Source organism: Eucalyptus grandis, chromosome 5, assembly GCF_016545825.1.
Source record: "Eucalyptus grandis isolate ANBG69807.140 chromosome 5, ASM1654582v1, whole genome shotgun sequence".
Classification (NCBI taxonomy): Eukaryota; Viridiplantae; Streptophyta; class Magnoliopsida; order Myrtales; family Myrtaceae; genus Eucalyptus; species Eucalyptus grandis.
Window position 1 is genome coordinate 51,581,999 of NC_052616.1, and position 11,915 is coordinate 51,593,913.

The 11,915-nt window shown below is 41.5% G+C and overlaps 1 protein-coding gene across 1 annotated transcript; it reads left to right on the forward strand.

Annotated features, from left to right (window-relative positions):
* Positions 1-1,055: 1,055 nt before the first annotated feature.
* LOC104447436 (G-type lectin S-receptor-like serine/threonine-protein kinase B120) lies at positions 1,056-11,512 on the forward strand. The gene is made up of 8 exons (XM_039312636.1): positions 1,056-1,720; positions 6,968-8,947; positions 9,443-9,553; positions 9,615-9,859; positions 9,939-10,149; positions 10,254-10,491; positions 10,594-10,741; positions 11,032-11,512. The coding sequence occupies exons 2-8, from the start codon at positions 7,582-7,584 to the stop codon at positions 11,356-11,358; spliced, it is 2,646 nt and encodes an 881-aa protein (XP_039168570.1). The 5' UTR covers positions 1,056-1,720; positions 6,968-7,581; the 3' UTR covers positions 11,359-11,512.
* Positions 11,513-11,915: the final 403 nt, after the last annotated feature.

Sequence of the window (11,915 nt, forward strand, 5' to 3'; positions counted from 1 at the left end):
TGACATCCTGAATTTCGACCCCGTCCCGATACCATGAAATAGACATTTTGTCGACAAGCCTATGGCCCTTTTTCTTAGAGCTAATTACTCTCGAGTTAACTGATCTATCAAATGAAGCCGTTGAGGGATATAAACGTGATAGACTTAAGAATTCGATCAGAAATCGACTATTCGACCATAATAATCGGCAATGGTCAATACGGCATTGTTATAAGCGATTAGTGATTGGATATAAGTTGATTCGACGGAAGTACGCAATTAAAGTGTGAGTGATTCCACCTGATTGCAAAATTCACGTCGAACGGCACTAATCCAATTTTCTATTGATTCGGTACCCGGTGCCCGTAATTGAAACCTTGTGATTTTTCCGACAACCGAAAGTCGCCTACGAGTCGAGATGCATAAACATGGATCAAAATCATCAACCACGGGTCAAACACGTTAAAATCCCTAAAAGCTACCTGGTAGGTTGGGTCGCGCTAAAATTGCGTCTGGTCGATTTTAACCACAAAATTGAATTTGGTTTTAGGAATCGGACATTCGAGCATGTCATGAGTCATTTAGAGGACGTTGTCTTGTTTTTTGGAGAAATTCCGTTGAGCTTGGGATTTTTTTATGGAAAATCAATTCGGACGATTTGGAAAAGAAACAAAATTCAGAGGGGCTAAATTAAGTGGATGTTTGGCCTTTTAGTGAGCTATTTGGCAAAGGGAAATTGTGAGAATCGTGTGGGCTTTTCTTCAATAAAATTGGACATCAAATTGGAGAATTGAAGAAGAAATTGAAGTCCAAAGTAGTGAAATTCGGAGCCTTGGATGGGGGTTGCAATATTTGGCACTAAATTGGATTATTGGTGGAAATTAATTGCAAGAAAGTATTTGGGGACAATAGGATAGGCTTGTGGACTTTTGGGGACCTTGAAATGATGAAATTATGATATTTCCCTTTGACTTTCAAGGCTTCTTTCTCTCTCTCTCTCTCTCTCCCCTCCCTTCTTCTTCGAACTTTTGCCTCCCCTGACGCTGCTGTTTCTTGCTTTCCTTTTATTTCTTGAGTCTTGGATGAGCTGCATTTGCTTTTCTTTGATTTCCTCCGAAAGAACCCAATATCCACTAACCGAAATCACCGCCCCATCTCCTTTGATCCTCCCTTCATCCGTGACCACATGTCCGTGATTCAACCCCCTCCAGACAACTCCAGTGGACCAACTCCCCAGCAAGCCTTGGCGTTAACCTCCAGTAGAAATGCCCATGTTTCCCGCACTGAAGCAACCACGATCGTCTCTCTCCCTTCGTCCGTTTTCTCCTCTAGTCCAGCGCCACACGTCTGCGTCTCCACCACCTCTTGCGCCGAAGTCAGCTCATCATCTTTCCTTCGGCTTGTTTGTTGATCGAAGTCCCTCACGCCTGCTGCTCCTCTGTCACGAAGACAAGCAGCAACCGAAGCTCCTCCTTCCTCTATGTTCCCCTCGGTCAAACCCAACAAAGTCTCATTCTCCCAAGCGTTGACGTCCGCAGCTCCATGCCAGCTGCTCCTTTGCTAGTTCCACTTGCGCACAACCCAGCCCCATTTCCAGTGGCCCCTGCAGAAGCTAGGTCTGAAGCTTAGCCTTGGCTGAGTTGTCTTGGGCCATTTTTGGCCTGGTCCAAGCTTCCGTTGGCGTCGTCGTAAGCCCGAGTTTCGGCCGTTGTCGCGGTGAACCGGTTTTCGCGCTAAACCAGTGAGTTTATGCACTAAACTCTACTTAGTAGGCTAATGCTATTTAAGGGGTGCTTAGATTTAAGTAAATATTAGATTAGTGTAGTTATTAGTTTGTTTAATTAATTTAAGTTAGTTAGATTAGTGAATTAGGTAGTTAGAACTTCTAATTAGCTAGCTTATTATGTAGCCTTGTAGTTAGAATGGTTAGGATAATTTAATTAGCTTAATAGGTGGTTAGATTAGCAATTTTTGGCCTAAGTTTGTATTCATTGCATTAATATGAATTATTTAATTAATTTTGGCAATTAATTAATTATTAATTATTTTTTGGAAATTAGACCGGTATAGCTGGTGACTGGAATTTTATACCGATTGCAATGACGTGTTCAATTTATGCAATTGGGTATTGATTTGTGCAAATTGAGTGCTAATTGGAATTTTGGTCATTTATTCCAAAATTTGTGAATTTCCAATATTTATTCAGAAAATTTTGAGTGTCGGGTTTTAACACTGAAAACGGTTTTATATACTATATAAAACAATGGGATTTTAAATAGGAGGTTATGAATTTTTTGGGTTCGATTTGACTGTGTACTCACACATGACTATTTTTTGAGATATTTTTAATACGAAGAAAATATGCAAGAATCACTATTTTAATTGAGGCATTTGTATGCAATGTACATTGTTTTGGGCCGAAATTGATTGGTTGTGTGTTGGTTAAGATAACCCGTCTCGAGTGATTATGCTGGATGTTACTAAATCCATTTTCGGGTTACCCATGCATTAGAATATCGGGTTGCAATAGATTCTGAACTTACGCTCTTTCGGGAGAGTTGTCTATGAGAGATGTAGTTGTGCTCAATGGGGAAGAGACAATGCCTGGTTACGCCAGTAGATAGTCGAACATGGGAGTCGGCTATGCCTTGAGGGACTTAATTAACAATTGTAATGCATGATTGTTTGAGTTTGATGCATCCGATTATGAGACAAAACTGTGTGGCATGGTATGAGACGTGTCATAACGGTTTGGCCTTATAATCGAGACCCTTGTGATTAATTCAGTTGATGGGGCGTTTCAATTGTTATGTGCATTAATTATATGCATTGCAATATGAACTGTATTGACGTGTAGGAAGGAACTGAGCGAGGTAAGTCCTCTGTTCTAATTGTGTGATTATATGATTAGAACGCTTTAGGCGTATTACCCTCTTAATCGGGATTTAGAGCGTGAACTCGTTGAGATTTATATATCACCCCGTTGTGGGCTTAACTTTTTAGGACCATACGGTGGAAGATTTGGAGCCGAGCTGAGGTGATATCTCACCTCGTTGTGGGCTTAATTTTTCTCTCTCCTCTTATCTTTATTACCTTAAACCATCTCTTTTGATAGGGAGCTCTAGTGGATAGACTTAACATGTTTGGAGGGGATAAGCTAGTTAGGAATTTTTCTAAGAAAAATAAAGGCAAGAAATTCATCGTGGGGTTGAGAAGGTGCAATTTGCCTGACAAAAATACCCAACTTCAATTAGGTTTTCACGCACTGGAAAGTGAAAACCCACCTTTTTTAATAGTAGCCAGTGAATTTTCTGTTCATGACATGACCAATGGAAGGCAACTAGTTTAATAGCCCGTTATAAAAGCTTTTGTAACATCCTGGGTCTCCACTGTACATATATTGTCCGCTAAAAAAACGGGTACAGTTAGAGGTGTACCCAAGTCTTATAAGCTAGCTCAGGACTCCCTAAGCGATGTGGGACAAGAGACGCGCCAGCTCCCTACGCATGTTCAGGGATCGAGGCGCGCACGCACCGCCATCCCTCCTCCCCACGCGTCATCGCCAAGGCCTAGCCTTACCCGCGTACTGTCGAGGCGATCTTAGTCTGTCCCTCCGTATTGTCCCGGGTATGGGTTGTCACATTCTCCACCCCTTAGGAGCACAACGTCTTCGTTGTGGCCCCACACGTGGTTAGGAGTCGGCTCTATGCCACTTGTAATGTCCCGGGTCTCCACTGTACATATATTGTCCGCTTTGGACACTAAATCCTCACGGTTTTGTTCTTCTTAGGCAATCCACACTATCCCAAGAAAACGTGTATGTATAGTTAGAGGGACCCAAGCCTTATAAGTTAGCTCATGGCTCTCTCCCTATGCGACGTGGGACAAGAGACACGCCAGCTCCCTGCGCACGTTCGAAGACCGAGGCGTGCACGCACCGCCATCCCTCCTCCCCGTGCACCGTCGCTAGGGTCTAGCCTTGTCCGCGTACTGCTAAGGCGATCTTAGTCCATCCTTCCATACTGTCCCGGGTTTGGGTCGTTATATTCTCCACCCCTTAGGAGCACAGCGTCCTCGCTGTGGCGGAGTCGGCTTTGATACCACTTGTAACATCTCGGGTCTCCACTGTACACAGGGTCTGGGTCGTCATAGCTTTCATTACTCTTCTTTTTTTTCTCTCTTCTCTTATCTTTATTACCTTAAACCATCTCTTTTGACAGGGAACTCTAGTGGATAGACTTAAATGTATTTGGAGGGGATAAGCTAGTTAGGAATTTTTCCGAGAAAAATAAAGAAAAAAGCCAAAGAATAATCTTAAAGTAGGTGCAGAATTAAGTCATCACCTAATTTATGGGGCATCCCATATTGGTAAGTACATCATTTTTCTAAGTGAATCATCATTAGAAAAGTATTGTAATGAGACAATATAACACAAATGAAGGAGTTGCTCTCGTATCATAGCAAATAAATAGGGGACACTACAAATGAAAACTAGTGGTTGAGTGACAAAACCATCCTTGAAGTTGAAAAAGACTAAATGGTTAAGCAACAAAACCGTCCCTAAAGCTGAAAAAGACATCCCCAAATAGGTTTGTGAAGCCCATCACCGGGGCTATTGCCGGAGCCATCCCTAAAAGAAATTTTAGGGACGGCTTGTTGCCATTTCCAGAACCTGCTTGAGATTGTTGCCTTCTCGATTAGAATTTAAGCAGAAACAATCAAAGAACTTGCTATTCATCACTGTTGAAATAGTCAATGTGTTAGTCAAAATGGTCTTAGGGTTTTTAGGCTCTGACCAAACAAACTTGGGCCTTGCTTGATAAATTGAGAGCTATTCACTAATCAGAAATTTACTTGGCAATAAAGGAAAATTGCAAGGTGAATTTATATATGTCACGCCCCGAACCCCGAGACATCCCTCGGCGCTTGATTAAAATGTGACGTTTCAGGACGCGTTGCCGACCCTTGAGAGTCACTCGATGCCACACCATTTGACTTCATCAAGGAAGTAACTTTGACATATAATATGCAACAAAATCAAATCCAAAATGATGGTAAATATTTTTAGTTCATTTTCAGGTTTCAGCTAAACACCGGAAGATATTGTAATTTGCTTGGAAAATGACTTCCTAGAATATATTTTCCAAGAATGTCACATTTTCCGCGACACAAACGGATTTAGTCCCTCATATCATGTGACTACAATAAGAAAGATGAAGCATAGTAAGATCTTATTTACCATGCAATGTGGTGCATAATCTATTAGTGAATTAATGAAGTTGTCATCTTTACCTACCGAATTGCTTGGTAGAGGAACTTTATAAGTGATTTCAATATTCTCAGCACTGGTTCGACATTTGCATCTTTCTCGAACTCCAGCATGGATTGGTTACAGTTGAGACCTTGAGTGAAAAAGAAACTTCAACTACCAAAAAATATTACAGAAAGTTGACATCAGAAATCCCAATGGTTTGAAGCCCAAAAGATGTATCTATAGAAAAGACGACGACCTAACAGCTTGTTTGGTTGAGTAATAGAAAGAATAAGACTTTAACGGGACAAAGTTTTAATAGCTATCACGTGTTTTGACTAAAGCAATGTAATGCCAGTAGCCATTCGCTTTCAAGGGGTCTAGGTAACGTGTTTTGGGGTCCAGGATCCGATACTAGGGGTTCTAAGTCTGGCCCTCAAAGTTTTGAGCTTAAGCACCTAAGTATGAGGGTCATAGCTTGTGATCTTAAGTATACAGTTGGTAGCGATTTCATAAAATCTCATATTGTATTAGAGCAGGAGGTCTCGAGTTCAAATTATTCTAGGCCCCCATAGTTGGCACATAAAGTTTATGGTCGTTATCACCCTAGGTAGCAAATATGACGAGCTGTGGTGGTAATAACCGTAGAGTGGTTTGATATTAGAGTTTGTGTTTAGATGCTGAAGCATATGCAAAACGAATTTTTTGTTAGTGCAACAAAGGAGGAAACAGTCCTAAATTCAGAGAACCATACCAGGTAATTTGAGCATGTCTTAGATGCCAATAACTGTTGGAATATAATATGTGGAAACGACAAGATCTTGCAATTTATGTTAATGCAAAATCACCAGAGAAATAAACAAGAAATAATAAGGACATTAGAACTTTACGTGATTCTGTCCGAATATCAATATATACGTCCACGAGAAGAGCCAACAACAAATAATCCACTATAATCGGAGAATTAGAGTTCACAATTGCTCACACGCTCGAGTGTTTCCCACATCTAGATTTAACAAAAAATCTAAAATATTTATAAATAAACAACTTACTTGAATGTAAACTCACTGCACAAAAATCACCACACGTTCAAGTTAAAAATATAATGCTTTATGTACATCTGATTCGCGTACATATGTTGTTGCGTTCTTCTTTCTTGATTGTGTGGATGGCTCCTCTTCGACTTGACGTCGTGTGGCTCCTCATAGGGTTTTATATTTGCCCAAGGTCAAAAGTTTGACCTGAACTCACCAACTTTTGGCTCCACGTGCTAAGGCTTCATTCTTTCCACCATGTGCCCAAAGTCAAATTTTTGACTTTGGGCCCACCATGGATAACCTACAGGAATTCGGCTCCTCCCACAGAGATAAAGAAAGAGAAAACTTTGTTTTTTTTTTTTTTTTTCCTCTTTTTTGCAGCCATAAAGAGTTCCAAAAAAGAAGGATTTCTTCCTCCAATTTAAAATTTACTTGACAAATCTTTATCTATAAATTCGATTTAACAAATCATTATACGAATTCAAATTCGAAACATTAATTTAACAACTTCGATAATGCAGATGCAAGTTCTGCAACATATGTGGCTGTGGAAACATTAATTTAACAACAACTTCCATAATGCAGATGCAAGTTCTGCAACATATATGGCTGTGGGTATTCAATAACTTGTAGACGCAGGGGTCCTTTCTGAGTCGTAAAATCAGCACATTGATATGCTTCTCTGATATTTGTGCTCCAGTCTATGTTGCGGAAAGCTCCCGAGGGGAGTCCCGCTTTCCATGAATAAAGGCCGTACGTTGACATCATTGCACGCATCAGACAAGAACATTTGAACCGGGGGGAGATGCTTCCGCACACTCCTGAACAAACACGGCGTCTTGAAGAGGATGGAACTCCCATTTCGCTGGGTCCCACGCGCTGCCTGCTGCGGGGAAAACAATTTGGTCGACTATTCGGCAACCTCGTACTCGGGTCGAAACCTGCCCGTACTTTTGAATGGTCATGGACGACAAATCTCTCACAACCTTGTCATTTGTCTGTTACCTCCGACTTGGTACGAAACAAATTAAAACCCGACGACTCCGCCGCCATGGGTTTCACGGATGCCTTCTGTAGTTTTGTTGGCGATGGCCCTCCGCACGTTGGGTCAACTCAAAAACCCGAAGAACAGAAGTAGAAGAGAAATTTCAACTTTGAATTCAACGCACGTTTCTTTGTGTTGATTTTGTCTCCGAGAAGTCGTAGACCTCGTGTCATGAGCTGCAACACCTAAAATGGGTGGCCATTGAAACTCCCCTGTCTCACCCTGAAAAGTTTCCACTTGTGTTCTTGATTCTCCCTGTCTCCGGAGCTATGCTCGGGGCATTTGTCAATGGTGGAATGCCCTTCAGCGGCAAAGACAGAGGAAGTTTCTTCCTTTTCTCCTTGTTCTTCGTGTCGTCATCCCTGTTCTGGTGTTCTCGTGCAGCAAATTCAATCTCGCAAGGGCAGTTTGTCGGCAAGGACGAGACTCTAATTTCTTCTTCGGGGAACTTCGAACTGGGGTTCTTTAGCCCTCAGAATTCGTCTCGTAGATATGTTGGTATTTGGTACCGCAAGATGAGTGTTAACACAGTCGTGTGGGTTGCGAACAGAGATAGCCCTGTTTCTGATGAATCTGGAGTTTTGACAGTTTCAGGTGATGGAAATTTGGTAGTTTTAGACGGTAATAATCGCACAGTTTGGTCTAGTGGCATTAATTCATCCTCGGTGCGGACCAACTCAACAGCTGTTTTGATGGATACTGGAAATCTTGTTCTTTTGGCCAGTGCAGATGCTGGCTCTGCTAGTGCTTATGGTGATGGTAGCAATTCATATTGGCAAAGCTTCGAACACCCGACAGACACGTACTTACCTGGCATGAGAGTCAGGGTGAATCCTGTGGCTGGAGAGAACCGTGCCTTTAGGTCGTGGAAATCATTGGATGACCCTTCCTCCGGGGACTTCTTTATGGGCGTCGATCCCCGGTTGCCGCCGCAGATAGTGATCTGGGGCCAGTCAGGCCGGGAATGGAGGAGCGGGCATTGGAATGGGGTGATTTTTACCGGAGTGCAGAATATGACTGGCAATTTTCAATACGGGTTCAAGCTCTCGGACATCGATGCAGATGGAAACATGTACTTCACGTACACATCGTCAAATAGCTCCAATCTCTTGATGTTCCGTATACTTTGGAATGGGAAGGAGGAGCAGTTGGGCTGGGATGAGACTAGTAATGAGTGGACTGTGCTGCAAGAACAGCCTGCTAAGGAATGTGACCTCTATAATAAGTGTGGAAATTTTGCAATATGTAATGAAATGGACTCTCCCAAATGTAGTTGCATGGAAGGGTTCAGTCCAAAGTCACCGGATCAATGGAACAGGGGTAACTGGTCCGCGGGTTGTGCTCGGAAGACCCAATTACAGTGTCGGGACAACAGCAGCATTTCAGTGGGAGATGGCAGCAGGATGGACGGCTTTTTGAAATTGGATGGCGTGAAGTTGCCAGATTTCGCAGATTCTATTTCAGCCTCTAGCACGGAAGAGTGTGAGGCGAAGTGTCTGGAGAATTGTACGTGCGACGCTTATGCATTTGCTATAGGCATCGAGTGCCTGCTGTGGAGCGAGGAATTGACAGATGTGCAGCTTATTGACGAGGGTGGACTGACCCTCCAAATTCGTCTCGCCAATTCTGAATTAGGTACCATCTCTTTTCGATATTTCCCTTTGCAATTTGAAAATTTGATGATTGTCTCTGTAAGTAATGTTTCCTATTCCTTGTGATCTCCTTTAGCATGATAAAGGCCAACACCGATTCTGTGACTAAGCTAAAAAAAGCACTGAGATTATTTTATATAAAAGTAAGTTAATGAAGGTTGAGGATTATAAAATTAGCGTAACTGAATAAGATGAATCTAGCCTTGCGTATTATCAGAAAGGTATGAAATTAATCACTGTCAAAGGAGATCACCATAAGATGTTTCCGGTCCCGAATAGAAACTCCGGCATGAAGTTGAAGTATCAGAACATTACACATGAAAAAGTCCTATTCATCAGCATATCATGAATAGACAATACATCTGTTGTCACAGAAGTTACCTGTGCTAATGACTTTGGATATTTTATAGAATACTTGCGCACTTTCCAACTAGTGATGACCCATATAACGTAATTTCTTTCTCTTGTCTATGTATAGGAACAAAGAGCAAAATATCGAACCTGTTCATAATAATTATTGTCTTGGTTGGAGCGTTTGTTCTTGGTGTAGCAGTATGGTTGTTGCGGAGGTTCAAGGACAATTTGAAAGGTGAGATTTTATTCTGTGAAGTGAATAATTATTGGTCCTTAATTTCTTATTTACACGTGAGTGAACTTTAAATACAGGATTCTCATTTTTCACCGGAAAAACAAGGAACTTCCCTTGTCTCACGATTTTGTTGAGAACGGAGAGCTATCTGCTGAATTATCCAGACCAAATGGTCTGGCTAGAGATGATAAGCAAGTAGGAGGAGCTGACATACCAGTGTTCAACTTCAGTACTATCGAAGCTGCAACAAACTTCTTTTCTGAAGAAAACAAGCTCGGACTGGGAGGATTTGGTCCTGTATACAAGGTAAAGCTATATGATCACCAGTTGTAGACTTTGAAATGTCATAGATGCATACTTAATTGTCTACCCTCTGAATCAGCAGGGAAAGCTTTTTGGAGGACAAGAAATAGCTGTTAAGAGGCTTTCAAGGAAGTCGAGCCAGGGGCTTGAGGAATTTAAGAACGAGGTTATGTTAATTGCAAAATTACAACACAGAAATCTCGTGGGACTCCTTGGATTTTGCGTTCAAGGGGAAGATAAGATGCTCGTTTACGAGTACATGCCCAACAAGAGCTTGGATTGTTTTATTTTTGGTATGCTGAGGCAAAGATTTGAAGTTGGTCTTATGCATTCCACGAAAGAATTGTCTTGAAATTTATTCATGTGTGTTTTGTTCACTTTTCAAAATTTAATGCAGATCCAGTGATGCGAGCACAACTAGATTGGAAGAAACGTTTCGAGATTATTGAAGGGATAGCACGAGGCCTCCTCTATCTCCATCGAGACTCTAGACTAAGGATTATCCATCGTGACCTAAAAGTTAGTAACATTTTGTTGGACAAAGAAATGAACCCGAAAATATCAGATTTTGGCATGGCGAGAATTTTCGGTACAAACGAAAATGAAGCGAGTACCAATCGAGTGGTTGGCACATAGTAAGTTGAATTTCTTCCTAGTGAGAAAACCAATGTGCTTATCTAACTCCAAATGTTTGATTAGTGTGGAGTGGACTGACTCATCTGCCAATTTAATTGCAGTGGTTATATGTCTCCAGAGTATGCGATGGAAGGTCTATTTTCTGTCAAATCCGATGTGTACAGTTTTGGGATATTGTTATTGGAGATCATTATTGGCAAGAAAAACTTAGGGTTTCACACGCCAGAACATTCTAATCTTATCAGCCATGTGAGTTCATCTTTGTCTTTATACAAGCTACTAGGCACCAAAACTCTCATTTTAGGAGATGTATGCATCTGCTTCAATTGTTTTGCTAAAAACTGCCTTTGATTAGGGTTGTCCCAGTCTGGTTTCGACTTCTGCATTGCCTGTAGCTTAGAAATTATCATTCATATTTAAAATCATAGTGCTATCAACGGATTTTGTCCAGGACAATATACATTTGAACTCGCTACACGTTTGTTTATATGTAAGGTGTTACTGGAACTGTTTTTCACGTAAGTGCACAACGATTTCAGGCATGGCATCGTTGGAATGGAGGGAAGGGGATTGAGCTTATTGATCCCTGTATCAGGGATTCATGCTCTACGGATGAGGTATTGCGATGCATACAAATCGGTCTGTTGTGCGTGCAGGACTCCACCGTAGATAGACCGGCCATGCCTTCTGTTGTGCTACTATTAGGAAGCGAAACAGTGGATCTTCCAATCCCGAAACTACCCATGTCAATCTCGATCACGGCTCCATGGATACTTATTCTTTGTTCGAAAGCCAAGAAATCGAGTCATCCAATGGCATTACAGTTAGCTCCGTGGATGGTAGATAGGGCCAACGCAATGTATTAAATCTTTCTCTTCCTCTGCTCCTGAGATCTTTACGACTAGAAAAGTGTTCTTGAAATTGTGCGGATGTACTTCTGTTTAAAGGATGCACGCGAAATAGAAAAATTACAACTCGATTTCTTGGTTTTGATATTGAAAGCGTCTTGATTGCTCTTGATTCTGTAGTTTCACATTCGATTGCGTTTAGACAGGCATTTCAGGTTAAAGTTATTGCCCTGTGACCTCTGGCTCGAGTTGCGGAAACAGGCTTTTTCAGGTTCTGTAACTGAAGTGGGATTTCATCTTTTGGGACCAGCAAATTGCCTTGTCTGTCTAGTCAATGTGATTATATACACTGTCTAATGTTTCACATGTGAAGCTCGTTTGCACGGGAGAGGGAATGTTAACGGATATTCTCAACCTATGAGCTGGGGGCTCGTTTTCAAATTTTTGAACCAAAGTCAATCTTACTTCACTAGTATATATACACGCACATACGGTTCGTGAGTGATAGTATAATGCTCTCATCATTGATAAACGTCAAAATTTCACTTAAGGACGAATAATGAAAATTTCAATTA

Coding starts and splice junctions, on each gene's coding strand:
- LOC104447436 (XM_039312636.1), top strand. CDS start 7,582: ATGCTCGGGGCATTTGTCAATGGTGGAATGCCCTTCAGCGGCAAAGAC. Junction 10,150..10,253: donor CTTGGATTGTTTTATTTTTG/GTATGCTGAGGC, acceptor AATTTAATGCAG/ATCCAGTGATGCGAGCACAA. Junction 10,492..10,593: donor AATCGAGTGGTTGGCACATA/GTAAGTTGAATT, acceptor ATTTAATTGCAG/TGGTTATATGTCTCCAGAGT.